The 22,747-nt window shown below is 43.9% G+C and overlaps 1 protein-coding gene across 1 annotated transcript in view; it reads right to left on the bottom strand.

The window, feature by feature from the left end:
* LOC138838819 (guanylate cyclase soluble subunit alpha-2-like) overlaps positions 1-12,547 on the bottom strand; it is a 204,258-nt gene extending 191,711 nt beyond the window's left edge. The window contains exon 1 of the mRNA XM_070038178.1: positions 11,818-12,547. Within this exon, the coding sequence (XP_069894279.1) occupies positions 11,818-12,123 (306 nt within the window). The 5' untranslated portion in view covers positions 12,124-12,547. The remainder of the gene's footprint in view (positions 1-11,817) is intronic.
* Between the last annotated feature and the right edge of the window lie 10,200 nt (positions 12,548-22,747).

Here is a 22,747-nt window from a genome sequence, read left to right as displayed (position 1 = left end):
TCCCAGAAGTGGAGCTATGATTCAAGTGGTAGAGTACTAGCCTTGAGCAAAAAAGCTAAGGGTCAGAACCCAGTCCCTGAGTTCAAGCCCAGCCCCAGAACAGCATCAAAATGCAAAAAAGGGAAGGAAGGAAGGAAAGAAGGAAGGAAGGAAGGAAGGAAGGAAGGAAGGAAGGAAGGAAGGAAGGAAGGAAGGAAGGAAGGAAGGGAGGAAGGGAGGAAGGGAGGGAGGGAGGAAGGGAGGGAGGGAGGGAGGGAGGGAGGGAAAGCTACTCAAGAGGCAGATATCTAGATATTGTGCTTTAAGGCAAGCATTGAAAGTCTATGAGGCTCCATCTTCAAATTAACCAGCAAAAGCCAGTCTGGAAGCATGACTCAGGTGGTAGAGTTCCAACTAACAAGCCTGAAGCCAGGAGATAAAACCCTGGTACCAATGGGGGGAAAAGAAAGAAAAGGAAAACCAAGACTTTACTCATGTACAAATTATACCATCACACAGAGGTAGGGGGAGGAGTAGAATTAAAAGTAAGTTAACAGAACAGGCAAAATGAGAAAATTCAATCAGTGGCATTAAAAATAAGCTCTCTTCTATTACCCAGATCTACCGAATCCTCTGAATGAAGAACATAGGTTTCATGTTAATGTGACAGTTGCTCCTTAAATCTGCTTTCGAGTAATGTCAATCTTTCTTGAAAGTTCTTGCTTTCCCTAGGGAAGACACCATCCAAGAAAGAAGTTAAAGGATAGATGCACTCACTCTGAATTTCATTCCTGGAATCATTGCAACAAAAAATCACCAAGAAAAAAATTAGGTGGTAAAATTGTAAGTATTCTCCCGGCATAACTGAGATACCTCAAATTCCTGGCCCAGTCACTGCCAACACTGACTTGTTTTATTTTTATTTATGTTACTTATTTATTTTTGCTGGTCCTGAGGCTTACACTCAGGGCCTGGGTACTGTCCCTGAGCCTCTCTGTGCTCAAAAGTAGTGCTCTACTACTTGAGTCACAGCGTGATTGGGAACTTTTTGGTGGTTAATTAGAGATAAGAATTTGATGGACTTTCCTGCTTGAGCTAGCTTCAAATCCAGATCCTCAAATCTCAGCCTCCTGAGTAGTAGGATTACAGGAATGAACTTCCCGTACCCAGCTATGTGGACTTATTTTTAAATATATAGAATAGGTAGAAAGAACTCACTCTTACCTGCTACTATATAAAAGCTGATTGGTGTAGACAATTTTAATATTCATGGAAAAATACAACTCTTCTTTTAATTCTACAGATGATTACATCAATCTACTATTTTTTTTCTTTTTTTTTTCTCTTTTTGATCCACAGATCTACTGTTCTAGTTCAGGTTACAGTGAAGTCACACATTCAGACAAGACATACTAAATAGTATGAAGGAAGAGTAAGAACATATAAGGTAACAATACACCTATAATGCCAGGTAGCTGGGAGACAGAGGAGTATAATCCAAGGGTGGCCCTGGGAGAAAAAAGCACTGGATCCTATCTGAAAAAATAAACCAAAGCAAAAAAAAAAAAAAGAGCTAGGGGTAGCAGGTGACACAGCACTTGCCTAATAGGTGCAAGGCCCTAAGTTCAAAGAAAAATATATTTGTTTTAAATATCGACTCTTTCCTTGTCTCTACTGTGGTTACTATTATTGTTGATTTTACCTTTCAAACACATTTGAATTTATTACTCTATCTGGTGCTTGAATTTCTATGATACTTTAAAACAAATATGTTTATATTCACTCTAAATTTATTCACTTAATAATACTTACTGACCAGCTGCAATGTGGCATAGATACAGAATTAGGCAATACATAAAGAAGACAAAAATCCTTACTTAATGAAATTAAGCAAAATGCTCCCAGAAAAGGGAACAAGAGGACCAAGAAGCTAAATTGGTTTGTGCACATCTTGTCTGGCCTTATTTTACCTTCCATACTTTCCAACTGTATAAACTTACCCGACAGAACAATAAAGGCCTATTCCCATATTTCCTAAAGGTGACCTTCCCACCGCAGCAAGACAGCACGGAAGAGCTCTACAAGTAAACAAGTCATATCAGACATGGAAAAGAGCAGAACAAAGGGTGTGTATGTGAGAGAGAGAGAGAGAGACAGGAGAGAGAGGGAGGGAGGGAGAAGAGATGGGGAGGGAGGGACAGAGGGAGGGAGAGAGAGTGGGGAGAAAGGGAGAGGGAGGGAGAGGGAGGGAGAGAGGAGGGAGAGAGGGAAAGGGAGGGAGAGAGGAGGGAGAGGGAAAGGGAGAAAGGGGAGGGAGAGAGAGGGAGGGAGGAGAGAGAGGAGGGAGGGGGAGGGAGGGAGGGGGAGGGAGGGAAGGAGAGGAGAGGGAGAGGAGAGAGGAAGAGGGGGAGAGGAAGAGGGGGAGAGAGGAGAGAGAGGGAGAGAGGGAGAGGGAGAGAGGGAGAGAGAGAGATGGAGGGGGAAAGGGGGAGACGGGGGAGACGGGGAGACAGAGAGGGAGAGAGGGAGAGAGAGAGAGGAAGAGAAAAAGGGAGGGAGAGAGGGAGAGAGAAAAGAGAGAGAGAGAGAGGGAGAGAGAGAGAGGTAGACAGAGAAGGAGGGAGAGGGACAGAGGGGGGGGGGGGGCGGAATGTCTGTATGTGGTCCTGGATCTTGAACTCCTGGCAGAGCTCTGCCCCTGAGCTTTTGTGTTCAAGGCTAGCACTCTACCACTTGAGCTGCAGCTCTACTTCTGGTTTCCCAGTGGTTAATTAGAGATAAGAGTCTCAGGGACTTTCCACAGATTAGAGGCAGGAGCCACTGGCATCCAGTAATGCATTTACTTTAAAAACTAAAAAGATGCTACTACAAACAAAAATGAGGAAACACTTCTTTCTACTTGGTTTTCAATTTACCCACCCTTATCTTTAGAAGAAATGTTTTAATCTCAAGACTAATGAAACACTCTACCTCACCATTTCTTCTGGTTTGGGGTTTTTGGTAGTTAATTGGAGATAACAATCTCACAAACTCTCCTGCCTGGGCTGGCTTTGAACCTCGATCCTCAGATTTCTGCTCCTGAGTAGCTAAGATTCCAGGCGTGAGCCACTGGTGCCTGGCTTTATCTGCAGGTTTGACAACCCCATTGCTTCCAGAGTCTCTTACCTCTTTAATAAACTTTAACTTGGCCTTGAAGACCCTCTGCTTCCCTCCCTTCCTCCTTCCCTCCCTCTGCCCAGGCTGGCTTTGAACCCCAATCCTCAGATCTCAGCCTCCTGTGTAGCTAGGATTACCAATGCCTGGACTGTCTCCTTTCATTGACAAATGCCTTAAATCAGGTATGTCCGCCATGATAACCTTTATTTACCTTTCACACATTCCCCCTTCAAACCTCATTTAATAGTTTCTATCTCAGACGCAAGATAACATTCTTTACCTAAGAGAAAACTCATAATGGGTATCAAAGTAACCACACTTAATTTTTCTTAATTCTTTTGCAAATACCAACTTCTAAGGTTGCTTCTTCCACGGACAGCCCGGCCACCTCCCATCCTACAAGCAAAACAGAAGCCTTGTCTCCTGCAAACCTCTGGAGGTTTTTGTTTTGCTTTTGAACATTGATGTGTGCATCGCTCCCTCGTTCTCTGTTGGTTTTGTTTTCACTCTCTTTCATTCAGAGCTTGTTAGTTTTTCAAGATATTATCTATTACCTCCAAAGTCATTATCTCCAACCATGAGCTCTTTTCCCAGGTCTGCTCTCAAATCTTCAGCATTTTACTTAGTGATCTGATGGACAGACTATGTGTTGAGACTGTGTAAAATGTAGAGTCCAGATTGATGCCAGTGCCTTATGCCTATAATCCTACCTATTCACCTATTCAGGACCAACATGCATACATGTATATACATGCATTCATTCATTCACATTCACACACACACACACACACACACACACACACACACACACACACACACACACACACACACACACACACACACACACACACACACACACACACACACACACACACACACACACAAATGTAAAGTTAGCCAGACACCAATGGTTCACACCAGTAATCCTAGCTACTCAGGATCATAGTTCAAAGCCAGCCCAGGCAGGAAAGTCCATGAGACTTACCTCCAATTAAACACTATGAAAGCCACAAGTGGAGCTATGGCTCAAGTGGTAGAGTGTTGGCCTTGAGCAAAAAATCTCAGGGATGGCACCACAGCCCTGAGTCCAAACTCCAGGACCAGCACACATGCATGCATGCATGCATGCATGCACACACACACACATACATGCATACACACACAAAATGTACTCAAAGATTATCCCCACTATTATCAAACTATTATCTAACCACTTCCTTCAGTTATGTCTTCTGTTCTCTGACGTTTGACAACTGGTAGCTTCCATGAAAAACTACTTAATTGTAAGCCTCAAATAAGATCAATTGGAAAGTTCAGAAAGTGATATCTCACTACTCTACTTATAGGAATATTTATTCCTTCTCAATTCCCATACCAGCCCCAACCAATATCCAGCCTTCATTAATATTTATTTCCTACTTCCCCAATCACTCAAGGCCTGGAACTTTCTATTTTATGAGGTGTTCTGAGCCTACTGGACACAATTCTAGATCTGCCAATCCTGTCCTAAAAGTGATATTTGGGGACCCAGATGATCTCATTTCCATCTCCTAGCAGTGCACTTTGGCTACAATAGCCTACTTGCTGACAAATAGTTCTCGCTTGACGGAGAATTATCTAGAAAATGTAAGCAACATGATCATAGGACTCCTTACATTCACCTAAGTTAAACTATAAATGAGCTACTCACAAAGACCTAGAAGGAGGCTACTGTTCCAGGCGTCTCTTTTCTATACAGCTTCACAGAGATGCTTGGATTTAAACATCAAATGTCTGCACCATTCAGACAGGTGTGTAAAATCTCTACAATCTGTCTGAAAGAACCAAATATACCATCCAAGAGACTGAACATATTTCATACCTGTAATCCTAGCTACTCAGGAGGCTGAGATCTGAGGATCACAGTTCACAACCAGCCCAGGCAGGAAAGTCCATGAGACTCTTACCTCCAATCTCCAGTTAACCACCAAAAAGCTGGAAGTGGAGCTGTGGCTCAAGTGACAGACAGCTAGCCTTGAACAAAACATTAAAAAGAAAATCTCAGGGCAGTGCCTAGCCCTCGAGTTCAAGCCCTAGGACTGGCCCCAAAATAATATATAATAAAATAAAAATAAAATACTGAGCACAAAAGAAAAATAAGTTATATAAAAGCTTTGAATTTTGTTAAATCAAACTAGAGCATCAAAGAAAATCCAGTCGGTAGATAGCTCTCAGTAAATAGTCTCCCAGCCTGTACCATTCAAATTTGTATCTCTTCTTAGATGTGTGCAAAATTCCCCAAAGGGGGGTGGGGAATCATCTTCTTAATAACTCATGATGGGCGTGTTTATGTCTAGAGATAATGTATTACCTTGTTATTATGTTTAAAAAATACCTATTTTTTTATTTTAGTGCTACACAAAACAGGCAATAAAACAATATCAAAGGTGAATAAAAAGAGAAGGAACCGTTCTAGGTGCCAGTGGTAGCTCACATCTGTAATTTTATACTCAGAGGCTGAGATGTGAGAATTTCCAATTCAAGCCAGCCTGGGGCAAGAAAGTCTGTGAGACTCTTATCTCCAGTAAAGCACCAAAGGGAAAGCCAGAAATAAAATTTTTTTAAAAAAAGGCCCAAACAAGGGCTGGGATGTACTCAGTGGCAAAGCGCTTGCCTAGCAAATGCAATGTCCTGATTCAGTACCAAGTACCAAAAAAAGAAAAGACAAAAAAAGTACAGTTTAAAAAAAAAAGCCAGAAGTGGTACTCAAGTGGTAGAGTATTAGAAAAGTTCAGGGACCAAGCCCAGGCCCTGAGTTCAAGCCCCAGGACTAGCACAAAGAGGAGAGGGGGGAGGGAGAAAAAGAGAGAGAGGGGGGAGAGAGAAAGAAAAACAGTAGTAATAGAGGAAAAACCTACACTCATACTCCAGGAGCCTCTCAGGAATTTAAGAATCCTTTGTGGTTCACAAGTTATCCATTTAAAAGGAATTCTGTGGCATCTACAACCAACCACTGGTGTGATTTCCCATTGTCAAAGTTGTCTTTAAAACAAAGGCCTGACAACTGATCTGGTAGTCAAAGAACTGAGGACAGAAACCCAGCTAACACAGGCCACGATCTTCGGCCTCTTCTTCCATCCCATGCCCAGATTCCTTTAAAAGCAGTCAATGAGGCATGCTTGCAATTCTCAGACAAATGAAATAAGTAGTTGCTCTTTCATCTCATATTTTTTTCTAATTTAAAATCAATTTATTATGAAATACCTACGCTCTAGCAATTAAATATAATGGTCCTTGTGTTATTATAGAATTCATAAAAGTGGTTTGCAAATTGCTACATCACAGCTTAGTGGAAATGTTTGACTCTGTGATGATTATCCGTGCCTCGGTACCCATGTGAGTCATAACCAGAGAACCAAGAAGGGACTCCAGTTTTAATTTTTTTTTTAAATAGATTGGCTGGTTATGCCAACAAAATTAAACACTTTATCTTTTGGGGAGGACTTAACATCTACTAGCCTACTGCTCTATGAACTTTTCAAATAAGGTGACAAGCAAGTAAATTATTGAGGAAAAAAAAAGGAAAATCATTGGGAATATTCAAATTAGGTTGAAATGAATGGATCTCACTGTGAAGCTCTAATCTGTCGAGTTCTAGGAGTTTTACAAAGACTATATTTTTTCTCTTTCACACACACATTATCTACAAGGTGATTATGATTCCAAATTCACAAAAGAGAGAAACTACAAGCACAAGCAGGTAGGAGGTGGCTTTTCAGAATCCCTTTTTTTTTTTCCAGTCCTGGGGCTTGAACTCAGGGCCTGGGGACTGTCCCTGAGCCTCTTTGTGCTCAAGGCTAGCACTCTAACATTTGAGCCACAGGGCTACTTCAGGCAGTTTCTGAGTAGTTTGTTGGAGATAAGAGTTTCACAGCCTTTCCTACCTGGCCTGGCTTTGAACCACAATCCTCAGATCTCAGCCTCCTGAGTAGCTAGGATTATGAGTGTCAGCCACCAGTTCCTGGCACTTTTCACTTTTCAGGGTCTCTTCCTCAAAAAATAGCTTGTAGGGACTATTAGGCCAAGTCCCACCGACATGCTCTTAAAATTCTGCCATATTGTTTCTCTATGATTAGTAATAAGGTCCAGGGAAGCAATATACAGCCCTGAAATTCTCATTTCCCATTATGCCATCTAATTTCCACAAATGAGACAAAAAAATTAACTCTGGAATACACTGTGTCTAATTCCATAATTTGTTTCTCGGCACTTTTTAAGTCTGACTGAAACCAAAATCAAAATCATAGATATACTACCAAAAATATCCTAGCTGACACACAAATCAATGTTGCATTTTTTTCATCATTACTGAGTTAGCTCCAGCCACATTTTCTGAGGATTTTTTTAAGGAGTTTGCTGGTGTCCGTGAGCTAATTTTATTTACCATTAGAGGGGGATAATAACTAGGTATCTTTTGTGTTCTTATGCTTTTGCCTAAGCTTTTAGTAATATAATGTCACATGAATCTCAGTTTCCTTTCATTTCTCCTTGTTTGTTTTGTTTTGGATAATTTCCTGTATCAGTCAGTAGCTTCCCTCTCCTCATTTGCCTTTGTTCTAGTTCATTTACTTCTCTTTCCATATTTCTGCAGCCTCCCACAATGCCCACACAACCAATAGTGCTCTAATGAACACACCTGGCAGGCCACACCCTCGATTCACTGCAATTTCACCATGGACAGGCTGTCAATAGCAAAACTGATAGCAAAGGGATAGACCAAACTATGCAACTCTCGTAAAGCTAAAGTCCAAGCTGGGCTCTAGTGGTTCACACCTGTAATCATAGCTACTCAGGAGTCTGAGATCTGATCATATAGTTCAAAGGTAGACCAAGCAAGGAAAGTGCACAAGACTCTTATGCCAATTAACCAACAAAAAGCTGGAAGCAAAGCTGTGGCTCATGCGGTAGAGTACTAGCCTTGAGCACGAAACTTCAAAGACGGTGCCCAGACCCTGAGGACAAGCCCCAGGGCCAACACACCAACTCACCCCCCCCCACACACACACAAACCTCGAGTCCAAATAAACGAGCTACTAAATTCTCCCTTGATGTAAAATCCCCAGCTGTTTCTCCATATGTGTTCCTAAGTATTATTTCAAAATAAACAAGGTGATGAGTGGTTTATAATGTCTTCTAGTCAAGTCTTGGAGGTTATTTTTATTATCCTAGCTGTATTCCAGATTCACAGGGAACAAAACCACCCAATAAGGATGACAAATAAAGCTTCCCCTAGATTATCTCCAAGACGCTGAAGTCTAAATGCTTCCCATCCATACAACTTCCTGAAAAGAAGGACTGGAAGTAAGTTCCAGGAGATCCACATCTGGGAATGTTTCTACTCAGCATGTCAGCTGACAGAGCTCTCCACCAAACTTACCACAGAGTAAGTTCTCAACTTTCTAAATAATTAGGCAAATTCCATAATACTTGGATGAAACCTACTTCTGAAAGTAGTCTATTTTCTTCAAAAGTTTTAAAACACCTCATTCATAGCCTATGTTCCTTTCACATGCCACATGATCATATGTGATAGGATATATGTTATATGTCTTTGTAGAAATGACTAATAAGGATAAACACAACAAATCAGAAGAGAGCTCATCATGCCCAGAGATAAACAAATATTTAGGAAAAAATTAGAATGAGGATTATTCATTGAATCAGAGGTTTTTTATTGTAAATTTTATTCTTTAAAGAATAAAGTCTTATCATAATTTGGGGGGGAGTGCTTGAACTCGGGGCCTATATTTTGCTCAAAGTTAGTGCTCTACTACTTCAGTCACAGCTCTACTTCCTGCTTTTTTTTTTTTTTTTGATGCTGAATTGGAGATAGAGAGACTCACAGATTTTCCTGCCTGGGCTGGCTTCAAACCACAAACCTCACATCTCAGCCTCATGAGTAGCTAGCATGAGGCACAAGCGCTAGGCAATATTATAATCTTTATATCCAACATCTATGCATTCAAAAATGACTATTAAAATATCAAAAAAAACCCTAATCTAGAGTATTCCATGAGTCACATAATGCTTCCACTGACTCGACAATGTCCTAGCATGTATTAAAAACTGTTTTATTTTGCTACTTGCAAATCATGCTGAAAAAAAAGCAACTCCCAAGTGATCGAGACCTTCCATGGTAAGACCACTGTGTAAACAGGAGGTCCCTGAGCCAACACAGTCTTGTTTAAAGATACTGTGACGGGACGGAGGAAGACTCACTCACAGCGCTTAAAACAGCTACAAGTCCCACTTTAAAATACTATCCTAGGCAGGTTTTTTTTTTAAAATAGCTATTCTAGACAGTTAAAAAAAATAGTTCAGCTCAAAAGAGAAAGAATACCTGGGACATATTCCAGCTCCCCAAGTGTTTCCAGTTAAGTTTAGAAGGCTGGCAATGCAGAAGAATGGATCCAATGGCAGTTTCTGAGCAGTACATTCTCAGTCAGGTGTGGGGGCCACACATGACTCAGTCACTGGTTTGAAATGAAGCCTCTCTCTGCGTTCTTTGTGTCCCTCGGTCTAAGGATAGCCGAGGAGAAATATCCTACGTGTGCCTTGGGAGATGGAAGATGTTTTACACTGTTCTGTTCTCAGCATCCACCTCACAGATCTTCTTCAAAGCAGCAAAGACAACTAGATCTGCCACCCTGCTCAACACAACCAATATTCACAATTCTTACTCTGAGAATCATTACCTGAGCACCTGTTTTTCCTATCAGAGCAATTCAAATTTGACTTCCAAAAAAAAAGTAACTGTCAGAGACAATTCCTCCCTCTCATTCTAGTAGTAAACACTGGGCCCTTCATGTATTTCCTGCTGCTAAAAGAGGTTGACATGGCAGGTTACATTGCCATTACAAAAGTACTACCAACCATCTTTAGGATTTTGTAACTCCTCATTCCTACCCCAAAAGAAAACTCTACAATTATGAAGACAATCCCCCTCCCTGAAAAAATCTAATCATCATCTTAGTAACATCATCATGTTAAAGAACGAAATCTGCTGCATGCTGAACAACATAGTCAAGAATCACTTCATTGCACGAATGTTGCTTCAGGTCCCCACAGGAGCCTACAGGTGCACTGTGAACTCAGTTTCTCTTAGGAAAGATAATGTTCAACAATTTGCAACATTAGGTAACTTGCAGGATTACTGCTGCCTGGGGAATAGTTTCAGAAAACAGCCAGGCCATTCTGGGATCTCTTTCTCAGCTATAGATAGAAACCATGGCAGAAAAGTAAAATACCCAAGAATGAGACAAGAACTCCAGAGTCGTTTTACTGTCAAGAGGAAGTCATTCTCCATCAACCAAGTGTCATGGGAGTAACTTGTAGAATTGCCAGATACAAGAACCCAGGCCCTCAGAATCCTACTCCTTCTCCGGTTCTGCCTGCCATGCACGAGTTGTTCCAAAGCAAGACTGAAGAGTAGTCAATGTTCAGATTCACTGTGCAAACTACAGAAAAGTTAAAAAAAAAGCCCCAGGTGTGGAGAGGAAAGCTGGATAGGCATGTAACACTGAATTTCCTGGTTACTCTGTCTATCCTGAAGTGGATTCCTTCACAAGAGAGCTCATGCAGACAGGGAAAGATGAGACCCAGAGGTCTGACCCTCCTGCAAAATGGTAAACACCTATGCAGGGACCAGGCCACCCGGCTGTGGAAGTTGGAGAAAGAGGAGCGGGGAGTCTCGTATTCCCCCAGAACTGCTGATCCAGACATCCCCAGCATAGCACAACTGGGAGAAGTCTGGCAAAGCACTTGACACATGGCTGTGAAGAGCTTCCTGTAAGAAAGGCTTTGAGAGAGAGAGGGAGGGAGAGAGTGCAACAGAAAGTTCTAGAGACTGGCATGAAGGGGAAGAGAAGGATGAGAGATAGGGTGGAAGAAGTATCAAAGAGGTTTTGAAAACCAGGAGCCAGGGAGTCCCAGAGCAGAGGGCAGAACCAACCGTCTAATTTAAACAAGAAGAGGAAGATAAAATAAAAGGCCAGGGTGCAGAGGAGAGACTACAGGTTTCTCAGAAGGCAACTGGGCAAACTCTCTGCCCGTGGCTGCCTTAAGACTTGAGAACCGGGAAGCCATGGAGGACACAGATGGCCAGGGGAATTCAGAGGTCAGAGAAGGTCGGGCCAAGAGCAAGAGGGCGTGGGAAATGGGGAGAGGAAGGACTTCCGGGAAGGGGCCTTGGAGGGAGGAGGGAGGGGGGAAGGGAGAGGAAGGGGGGGCGCTCCTTTGGGAGAGGGTGAGGACAGACATGAAAGACATCAAATCCGGCTGTCGCCTCCAGCGCCTGGGAAAGTTTGGGGGAAAGAAAACAGGTGGCAGGAAGGAGCACTGGAGTGAGAGTCCCCGGGTCTCCAAAGTGGGCGCACGGGATGCTCTGACATCAGGAGACCCAGAGAAGAGTGTATGTGGGGGGGGGGATCCTCAGTGCTTCCACAGTGTCCCACACCCCCCCTCCCCAGCTCCCCTGCACCCCCTCTGCCTCTCCCCCCACCCCACACACCAAGGCCTCCAGGAACCCTCGGCCGCCCCCCAGCGGCGGGGCCCGGCGGCGCGCGCTCCCGGGTCGCCTCCAACTTCGCCGACCCCTGCGGGGCGCGGGGCGCGGGGCCCCTCCGGGCGGGCGGGCGGGCTCACCGAGGGCGCCGTCAGGCGGCTGATGCTCTCGCCCAGCGAGTCCAGGTTGACCCGCCGGCGGCGCTGCGCCCTCCGGGCCCCGGCGGCGGCGGCGGCGGCGGCGGTGGCGGCGGTGACAGCGGCAGCCGGAGCCGGGGTGATGGCAGCGGCGGCGGCCGTGCGGGGCCCGGGGTGTCCGGGGGGGCTCCGGCTGCCGTTCCAGCAGAGCTTAGCCATGGGGCACTCCCCCTCGTCCTCCGGGCTGGTCTCCAGGTAGTCGGAGCCCAGGGAGCTGAAGGACTCGGATGAAATCTTCCTGCGAGACATGGTGCTGGCGGGGCCGCGGCGGCGGCGGGCGGCGGGGACGCGGTGCGGGCGACCGCGGCGGCGGCGGCGGCGGCGGGATCAGCGATCGGCGGTGGCGCTGGCGTTGGCGGCGGCGGCGGCGTTAGGCGAGTCGGGGCCGCGGGGCGCTGCGGGCGCGCACGGCCGGGCGGGAGTCCCCGGGGCCGCGGAGCCCCGCGAACCAGCCGCTCATGGCGGGAAGTTGGGGCCCCCCGAGCTCAGCTGGGCTGGGGGGGTGCGGGGGGCGCCGCCGCCGCCGCCGATCCGATCGCGTGGCCCGGGTCCCCCCCCCCGCGAGTGTGTGATCGCGGGGCGGCGGGGACGGATGGACGGACAGAAGGGGCGCCGGGAGGACGGCCGCGACCCGACCCGGTGCGCTCCGAGCCCCGGCTGGTGCCGGAGCCGCCTGCGCGCCTCCCGCGCCCCTTCCCCGCTCCCCGCCCCCCTCCTCCTCCTCCCTTTATCCTCCCACCGCCCGCATCACGTGTCCCCACCGCACTCATTGGGAGTCTCTGCCTCGCCTGTCGCCACGTTTCAGGAGCAACGAGGACACTTGGTGCTGTCCTCGGCGCGCCCTCCCGGACGACCCGCGCCGAGCACCGAGGCCCCAGGGACCCAAGGGCCCCCACCCCACGCGCCCTGCCCTGCCCTCGGGGAAAGACGGCGGGGTACGGGGGGGGGGACGGGCGCAGGGACGGGGGGGGGCGATCGCCCTCCGGGCAGCCCGGCCACGCCAAGGAGGGGGGTCTCTCCGATCCAGGTTCGTGTCCCCCCACACACACCCCATCCCACCCCGATCCTTGCCGGGACTTTATTTAGGAAGTTCAGGGGGCACAGGGAAAGGGCACGCCGTCCAGCCTGGCCGTCCCAAGAGCAGTCGCCCCGGCGGGAAGGGAAGGACAGGGGCCACATGCCGGTGCCCGTCCGCCTGGAGGGCGTCTAGGGGGCCACGGCCGCCCCAGCCGGCGGGGCGCGCAGACCTCCGGCTGGGCACCGTGCTGGACAGCTCCGCCTGCCACCTGCGGCCGCCGTGGCCCGAGTGCTCCACGCCGTGCGGACAGTTCCTCTTTAGACCCAGCCCCAAGAGGGGGACCCCCAGCCCCAAGGGGGACCCCCACCCCACCCCCGTCCCTCATCCCTCTGGGCTCTCTGCGCGCAATCTGTGCGCACCCCAGCAGCTGGCAGAGCCACGGGGGCGTGGGAGGAAAGGCTTTTCACACCCCGAGATCAGCCTCGCCACAGCGCCAGCTCATCGCATCCCTGGTCAGGAGTTGGAGGCGGCTGCCCAGGGGCACGCACGTGGCCCGGGCACCAAGGCCCCGCGAGTGCGTCCCTTAGGGGCAAGGGACAGGATGAAGGGAGAGACCTCAGAGGCCCAGACCTGCAGCAAAGCAAAAGAGCATTCATCCCACTGCAGCACACACACAGACTGACAGACAGACAGACAGACAGACACACACACACACACACACACACACACACACAGCCTGTGGATTGGACCTTCAGTGAGGAGTGACTTGAAGATATTAAAGTCAGAAATTAGAACTAAAAAAAATGCTGAGAATTGGTGGCGTTTTGTGTAAACGGACTTTACAATTCATTTAATGACCCTTATAATTGGTGTCACTGTTATTGACTCTTGGGTTCATAATTTTGCCTTAGGCAGAGACTTTTCATTTCTTTCTTCCTTGTTTTTTTTTTTAATATGGGGGTCTTTCTATGTTACCCAGACTGGCTCAAGAAACACCCCCATTCCCCATTCCCCAGTGTCTTGAGTTCCTGGGATTACAAGTGTGCCAACAGCTTCTCCTCTAGATGTATGTAATCAAGAGCTTCGTATTGATAAGGTGAATCTTGACTTTTATGTCGTATAAAATCTTCTCTAAGTACAGCTAGAGGAAGAAAGAGGAGGAGGAGGGAGGGGAAAGAGGAGGAAAAGGAGGAAGGAGGAGGAGAGAAAAGAAAAAAATAGAAATCAAAGAAAAGTTTGGGTGCTGGGCTTCATTCTCCCAGAATACCAAGGCCAAAACTTTTTTTTTTTAATTTCTGGTTTCTCCCCCCCCCCCAAAGAATTGGTCCAGGCAAATAAGTTTGTACGGATTCTTTGTATTTAAAAAAACAAAACCTCAATTTTCTAAATCTTTGCAATTGTTTATGAAGACCCAGTATAAATGTTATTTGATGTTTCCTTTTATAGTTTGGGGAAAATCTACCAAAATTGATGCAGAAGCATGGTTTATTCCCAGATCCTAAATAGGCAACAAGAATAGGGCGGAATACATACATATAAACAATATAATATATATATAACATATATGCTATCCTTTCTCTGCTAAAGAAGTTTCTAACTGCATGCTTTCTTGTGTTATCATAGGAAGTCAGACCTCAGTTTTAAAATACTTATTATCAATGACTGAGTTTCTTGTTTCAATTAGTCTTATGTGCATTTGTTTACACAAACTATATCTTTTTCCATGAGTTCTGCAAAAAACTCTCACTAGCCCGTTTTTCTGAATTACAATGGGTAATATTTTTGATGACTACATTTCTTCCAACATTGGAGGAACTGTACTATTCTCAATATCAATCACTGAAAATAGGCTGCAATTCCTAGTTCTCTTCTTTAATAATGATAATTTTCAAGTTCTTTAAATCATAGAATTTTAGAGCTATCACAAAGAATACGAACCTCTGCCCTTCATATTATTTCAATTCGCCATTGCTGTCCTCTTTTTTTTTTAAGTACTTTAGTGACAGGGATACATAAACTTAATGCTGAACTTAGAACTGGAACGTGTGTATGCACATGTGCACGTGTGCCTAGTGCTGGGGCTTGAACTCAGAGGTTAGGCACTGTCCCTGAGCTTTTTACTCAAGGTTAGTGCTCTACCAGGTAAACTACAGCTCCACTTCCAGCTTTTTTGATGCTTAATTGGAGATTAAACTCCCACAAACTTTTCTGCCCAGGCAGGCTTTGAACCAAGATCCTCAGCTTCCTGAGTAGCTAGCATGTGCCACCAGCACCCAGCTTTAGAACTGGACCTTTTTACTGTCCTCTCCAACTCTTGTCTCAAAGCCAAACACGGAGTGCAGAACACTGAGTATCATTTGTTCCTATCAGTTGCAAGGGGCCTGGAGTCCTTCTTTTTAAATGAAAAGTTTACTGCCAGAAAGATCTCTGATCCTGTGGGACATTTCTGACATTGTGTGAACTATTTGGATCAAAGATTCTTAACACTGGATGAAGTGACCTGACAATTTTCTGTATGAATTACCCTGCCTTTGATCCTGATATTCCCACCGACTTTTAAAGTAGAAACAAATGAAGACCCAAATACAGCTAGTACATCAGCTGCTTTGCTTTCAAGAGTTTCCTTTTGTATTTTCATTAAGGAGTACGGTTCAAAAAGCTCTCAATAGGAAGAGTGCTGTTCTACATTTGAGTTAACATTTTTAAATGGAAGCATAACGTACTCAACACTTAAAAAAAAAACAACCCTTAAGCTAGAAATGCAATCCAAGTACTTTAAGCAAAGAGTAGGTCACCAAAAACTAAATATTCTGCTCTGATTTTACGAAAAGACAGCTGTTCAATTCATTCTCACCCATCTACCCCCTCCTGGGTGTATTGTGTTTCAGTGAAACCCATAAAGCCAGTATTATGCTGAAAAAGCACAATTCAGAAATATTAGTAGGTTTATTGGTGAGATTATGGGCACCTGAGGACCCACTCAGATTGATCAAGGACTGGAAAATGCACCCTAAGAAAACACATGACCTTCCTCCATCACAATGGTGACTGGTCCTTACCTTCACACAAAATGTTTTTCCCTTCACCACATTGCCTGGTTCAATCTGATTTTCACCTTTTCCACCAAACTAAAGAAAAATCACCTCTGTCAAATTCAGATAAAAACGACAATCAGTCCTCATTCCCCAAATTCTTCGCCTTCAGAGCTCCAAACTCCTTCCTAATTTCTTTTCATCCATCTCAGTCTCCCGCAAGAAAACCTGGAACATCTGCCTAGGCCTGCCTTCCCCCTCCCCTCCCCCCAGCAGAGTTCCTGTCCTAAAACCAAAAGACTAAGGAAATCTTCTTTCTGCCAGTCTTGCCACAGATTTATAAAAATTTGTCAGCTCACCAGGTAAGTTCTTCACTGGAGCCCAATTCTGGTGAATTCTTAACTAGGGCAAACTTTTCCTCAATCCCTAATCTAAAAAAAATCATATACACATTCTCTCTCTCTCTCTCTCTCTCTCTCTCTCTCTCTCTCTCTCTCTCTCTCTCTCTCTCTCTCTCTCCCCCCCCCCCCATAGGTTTGACATTATACCCCTGTTACTCAAATGAAGATGAGGTTTGAGCCACATTCCTCTCTTAAAAGTGGTCACATGGGCTTTCTCAGTGAACAGCCAAGAGCGATGAAGTAGAAAAGCTATAGTCAATTCTTGCTGACTTTTTTTTTAGTCATATGAAACACTAAGGATAATACCAAAAGAAAAACCATCTTCTCTGTGTAAAATACACGGGATCACATGGAAAGCAATGTAATTCCTCATCTGCTGGTGATAGTGCCTTGTCAAACCATCTTAAAGGAGAATACTTGCTTGGAGAAAAAAAAGAGAAGAAAAGGTAGTTGGGAGGAGAAAATATAAAGAAGAAAAAAGCATCCAAGTCAACGTATACTTAGTAGACTTTGTATCAGAAATACACTTGGACTAAAAGAGACCTCCCTTGTTTTGATGCCACCAAATACATGAGCTCTAAAAAGTGACAAATAATCAGTGTATTTTGTTGTTGCTAACAGAGCCCAGCTCTCTGGTGAAGTGGCTTCATAGTGAAGTCCACACGGCAGACATTATCTTTCTCTGAAGAAGAGGCCCTACAAACCAAAGGCATCAAGTACTAAGATCAGCCCTCTACAATTCTCAACCTACTCATACAGATCAGCAAACAAGCCATCTTTAGTACACTTCTATAGGCTGGATTATTGTTTTAATACTGAATGCAACTACACTGAAATATTATTGTACCCTTCCTATGTGTATTTTTGTAAGCCACAGAATTGACCTTAGATGGCTAATAGCTGCAGTATTTTATAAATAAGGGCTTCATTATGGCCCGTGCTAGCCTCTATTACTTTTGCATTCTTATTTCCACCTGTATCCTCTTCCAAACCTTTGATCTTCTAAGTTTACTAAAGGAAAATGAAATTAGCATTTGTTACAAACCTACTATGTATGTGCCAGATTCTTTTTTTTTCTCTTGTCCTTGGGCTTGAACTCTGAGCCTAGGCACTATCCCTGAGCGTCTTTTGCTCAAGCAAGCCCTCTACCACTTGAGCCACAGTGCTGCTTCCAGCTTTTATGGGTGGTTTATTGGACGTAAGAGTCTCACACACTTTCCTGCCTGGGCTGGCTTCAGATATCAGTCTCCTGAGTAGCTAGATTATAGGAATAAACCACCAGCACCTGACACAAATTCTTTTTTATTACTTCATTAAAAAAAAAAAAAATACAGGGAGCCGGGCGCTGATGGCTCACGCCTGTAATCCTAGCTACTCAGGAGGCTGAGATCTGAGGATCACGGTTCAAAGCCAGCCCAGGCAGGAAAGTCCATGAGACTCTTATCTCCAATAAACCACTAAAAATCTGGAAGTGGCACTGTGGTTCAAGCGGTAGAGCGCTCGCCTTGAGATGAAGAGCTGAGGGAAAGCGCCCAGGCCCAGAGTTCAAGCCCCATGACCGACAAAAAAACAAACAAACAAAAATACAGGGGGCTGGGAAGGTAGCTCAGTGGTAGAGTGCTTGCCTTGCATGCATGAGGCCCTGGATTCGATTCCTCAGCACCACATAAGCAGAAAAAAAGCCAGAAGTAGTGCTGTGGCTCAAGTGGTAGAGCACTAGCCTTGAGCTGCAGAGCTGAGGGACAGCGCCCAGGCCCAGAGTTCAGGCCCCACGACTGGCAAAAATAAATAAATAAATTACAATGCCCCAGGAAGGGCATCTTTCTCAGTTATGTAGATAGGGAAAATTTTTATATGTTTTTCTATTGTAAAAATACTGTACAGAGGGGTTACAGTTACATGAGTAAGATAATAAGTACATTTTCTATCATGCATTGTTACCTCCTCCTTTGTTTTTCCCCCAGATAGGGAAATTCTGACACAGAAGTTGTAAATATCTTCTTCAGTGTCACAAAGCCCATAAATATGAGAGTCAGAGCTCCAATCCTGATTGCTAATCCCAGGCTTTTCTGTTGAAACATATTTCCTGCTTGCCTCCTGTAATTTGTCTTTAATTGAGCTAAAAACAAGGAGAAAAATCTACAGGATTCAAGTCATAATGTGAGTGGTTTCTGCACGATAAATAAATCTACCTTTACTAATAATCCATCTGAGTTTCTTTCTGGAATACAGAGTCATGAAAAAGCACTAACATACTATGTAGCGCATCTCACGTAGCATGGCTATTTCATACTTTCTGTCTTATAACTAGCTGTGGGGCCTAAGGCAAGTTCCATAACTTTTCTAGCACTTTTGTCTCTAAATGGAAAAGCAGACAGCCATCTTGACTATCCTCTCACTTTTCTACTTGTGGAGCTATTTGTTTTCTTTCTGGAAGTACTTTGTGCCTAAAAAACCTTCTTGCACATCATAAAGGTTAGCTCCTCTTTTTCCTGCTCATCATATCCTTCCTGAGAACTCAATTTCTTGGCAAATCCCTTCTTAAACTACCTAAGATTGTCTGCTTATTTGAAACTGCCATGGAAACAAGGTCCTTGGAATTAAGCAGAATCATAAAAAAAAAAAAATATTTCGACTCAATATTTTGTGACATGCTTACCATCTCCCTGTGTTTTCATAACCCAATTCTTCTGTTTATTATATTATAGAAAAGAATTATGCTCTTCTGTCTGTAGCTTGCTAGGCTTGAAGCTAACAATAACAAGTATGAATTATCAGTTATAGTCCTGATAGTACATGGCTAATGATAATAGATATTTATCCTAAATAGGTTCAATTTGTAGTAAATATGTGATCTGTTATTCCCTCATTATTTTAGAGTAATCTATTTTAAACCCCATTTTATGTAAATACTAAGTTTCCTCGAAATACTAATTTTAAGAATGAAATGTGCTCTTGTGGCTAGATATAAATAAAGGAACATTAACAAATCATTACTAATAATGACTCAATGATGTTGTACCCTGGAGATAATTGAAACAAATTTATGTTCAAAAGAAAGAAAGAAATGAAAATTGATCTTCATGTTACAATAATTTCTAGAACACATCTCAAGGTCAATATTCAAATGACTGGACATCAGCAATGAACAGTTCAAGCCTAGAAATCATCTCAGTATTAACATAATCCTAACTGGGTGCTGGTGGCTCACACGTGTAATCCTAACTACTCAGGAGGCTGAGAGCTAAGGATCAAAGTTCAAAGCCAGCCTTGGCAGGAAAGTCCATATGACTCTTATCTCCAGTTAACCACCAGAAAACTGGAAGTGGAGCTGTGGTTGAAAGTGGTAGAATGTTAGTTTTGACAGAAAAAAAAAAAAGAGCTCAGGGACAATAGCCAGGCCCTGAGTTCAAGCCCCATGACTGACAAAAACCAAAAAAGAAAACCATAACCCTAAACCATTTCTCTGTTAAAAGTAATGAAACTTAAAGCATGGTGATTTTTACTAATAATGAATCAAAACAGCATTGTCTTCCCAATGTACCAGAATGGAGAAGTGTCTATATTCAAACAGTGAACTAAAGTCAAATGTTCCATTTCTTTAATTTACTTAATTAGGAGTTGTTCCCAAAGAAGTAGTATGTGTAGGCAGTCATTGCCAAAATAAATCATTTTTAGTTCTTTTCATCCAGATTCCCAAAGTGACTCCCTACCTGGTTTGCAGACATTGAGTTAGATGAATTTCAGCTCCGTCTCCTCTGAAATCCTTGTGTTTCTCACTTTAGGAGGAAAATTCTCAGACTTTGTGGATTGTCAGGTTTTTCACATGGATTTTTAACATTACTCAAGGTTCAAACCACCAAGCCAAGAACTGAAATCCTGACAACTGAATAATATTTGAAAGTAAGACTGAAGTGTAAAAACAAAGAGAGAGAGAGAGAGAGAGAGAGAGAGAGAGAGAGAGAGAGAGAGAGAGAGAGAGAGAGAGAGAGAGAGAGAGAAGCATTTCATCCATAAATGACTGTCATCATTGGGTTATTTTTGCCCATTACCTAAGTTGAACGCAAGTACTGTCCTTCTCAAACCTCTGAGTCAGATTGGACATGGCCATTCCTATATCCTGCTCCTGTGCTTCTGGCTTTTTTTCCCCCTCTTTGAATCATATCAACCTCCAAAATCCAACTTCATAAACATACAGAGCGACTGAGATTCTGTAGCAAGAGCTAGTGTGAAAAATGGCACGGGACCTGGAACAAATCGCCCCTCCAGTGCCAACACATGCCAAGTTACCACTGTGTTCCCTTCCCAAAGGTATAAAGAACAGTACCATGTTTACAAACAAGACCACACTAAAACTGCCAGCACAACTATGTTTATTGCAGCATTATTTACTATAGCTAAGATATGGAACCAACCCAGTAGATGAATGGATCAAGAAAATGTGGTATATATACACAATGGAATTCTATGCCTCCATCAGAAAGAATGACATTGCCCCATTTGTTAGGAAATGGAAAGACTTGGAAAAAATTATATTAAGTGAAGTAAGCCAAGCCCAAAGAAACATAGGTCCCATGGTTTCCCTTATATCTAGTATATGTATGAGTCAAGCAGAAAAGGTGAGATAAGGTGATGTTAGGAAAATGAACCCTAAGATATGTATTTTAAATTTTTTTCTTTCATGCATTTGTTTCTAACACAATTATAAGATTATTTCTTTGTTGCTTTGTATGTCCCTCCCCACAGTATAACCCCTGCTTTCACTGTATTTGATGTCGGTATAATTTGTGGAGGGGAAGGGGAAAAACAAATCGCTTAAATAAGGATACAGGTGGACCCATTGCAACAATGAGAAGTACAAGTCATTATGTCGAAAACGAACTTTACAACTTTGGTGGGGGGGGGGGGCGGGGAAGATGGGGGGGGCAGGGTGGGGAGGATGGGAAGGGATGGGAAGGGGAAACAAAGGAGGAGGCTACAATGCTTGATAAGAAATGTAATCATTATCTTGCCCATGTAATTGTAACCCCTGTGTACAATATTTTCACAATAAAAAATAAATTAAAAAAATAAAGTACAGTACTCCTCTGGGAACCTCCAAGCTACACCTCATGACATGCACTGCAGAGTTTGAGGACTGGCATTCTGCTTGCTTGGCCCTTCCAAACTGCTCCGCAATATATATATATATATATAATAAATGTTGCCTTTCCTCATGAATGCTATCTCTGAGCAAATAAACAAGATCTTACAAATGTAAAATAAAGAAATACGCACTCAAATGCCATTTGATGCACAGAACGTGGCCTCTCTACATTTGTGGCGGATGTGTGTAGGAACATCATCCTATCATTAGAATTTGCATGCAGTTTCCAATCATTCCTTGCTTGAAAACTAAGCTTTGAAATCATAACAAGAAACAAACCTCCATCCCATGAGAAGAGGGACTAGTAGAGTTATCTGTAATTTATGTAAATCCAGCCACACATTTCTATGATGGCTAAGTTAATTCTTCCATATGCATAACAATTTGGAAAGATGCATAAAGTATTCTTCAGCATATATTCATTTTACCAAGGGAAGATAGTTTAGCAGAATATTATCTCATGAAATATTCCTCTTAAAAATGTCTTTTGTATATATGTAATTTTTTTTCTTTTAAAAACTGACTCTGGGGGCTGGGAAGGTGGCTCAGTGGTAGAGTGTTTGCTTTGCATGCATGAGGCCCTGGGTTCAATTCCTCAGCACACAAGCAAAAAAGGCGGAAGTGGTGCTGTGGCTAGAGTGGTAGAGCGCTAGCCTTGAGCTGAACAAGCTGAGGAACAGCACCTAGGCCCAGAGTTCAGGCCCATAACCACCACCAACAACAAACAAAACAAAACAAAAACCTGACTCTGAAATCTTGTAACTACTCTGTGTTTGGAAAGAAAAAGCAAAGCAAAGGCATTGGGTTCAGGATCCTTAGAGCTGCTCTGTCAAGCAGGAGGAAGAGGCGCTTCACTGTATGTTGTTGAAGAGAAACAAAGGCATCTGAAGATGGAAGGTCCTGTCCACAGTCCAGTGTCACATAGTTAATCACAGGTGACTATTGGTACTGAACAAAATTCCATTTCATAGTTCTATTGTAGGCTGTCTCTAAAACAGACAATCACTGGGGGATGGGGGCAGGGGGAGGGGGAGGAATCTGCCTCATCATTGGAGAAAATGCCATTTGACTGTTTTTTTCTCCATACAGCAGCACCCCCCCGCCCCGTCCTCCCCACAGCCCCACCTTATCTGTGATCTTACTTTCTGGTTTTTGGAAACCCATCACTAGGGCCTAGAAAAAAAGTAGTGGAAAATTCTAGAAATAAACCATTTGTAAGATTTAAATTGTACATCCATCTGAGTTACTGTGACAAAAACTAATGCCATTCAGCTCC

The sequence above is a fragment of the Dipodomys merriami genome, unplaced genomic scaffold, assembly GCF_024711535.1.
Source record: "Dipodomys merriami isolate MVZ:Mamm:240054 unplaced genomic scaffold, mDipMer1.0.p SCAF_29, whole genome shotgun sequence".
NCBI lineage: Eukaryota > Metazoa > Chordata > Mammalia > Rodentia > Heteromyidae > Dipodomys > Dipodomys merriami.
This window is presented reverse-complemented; position numbering and strand designations above follow the sequence as displayed.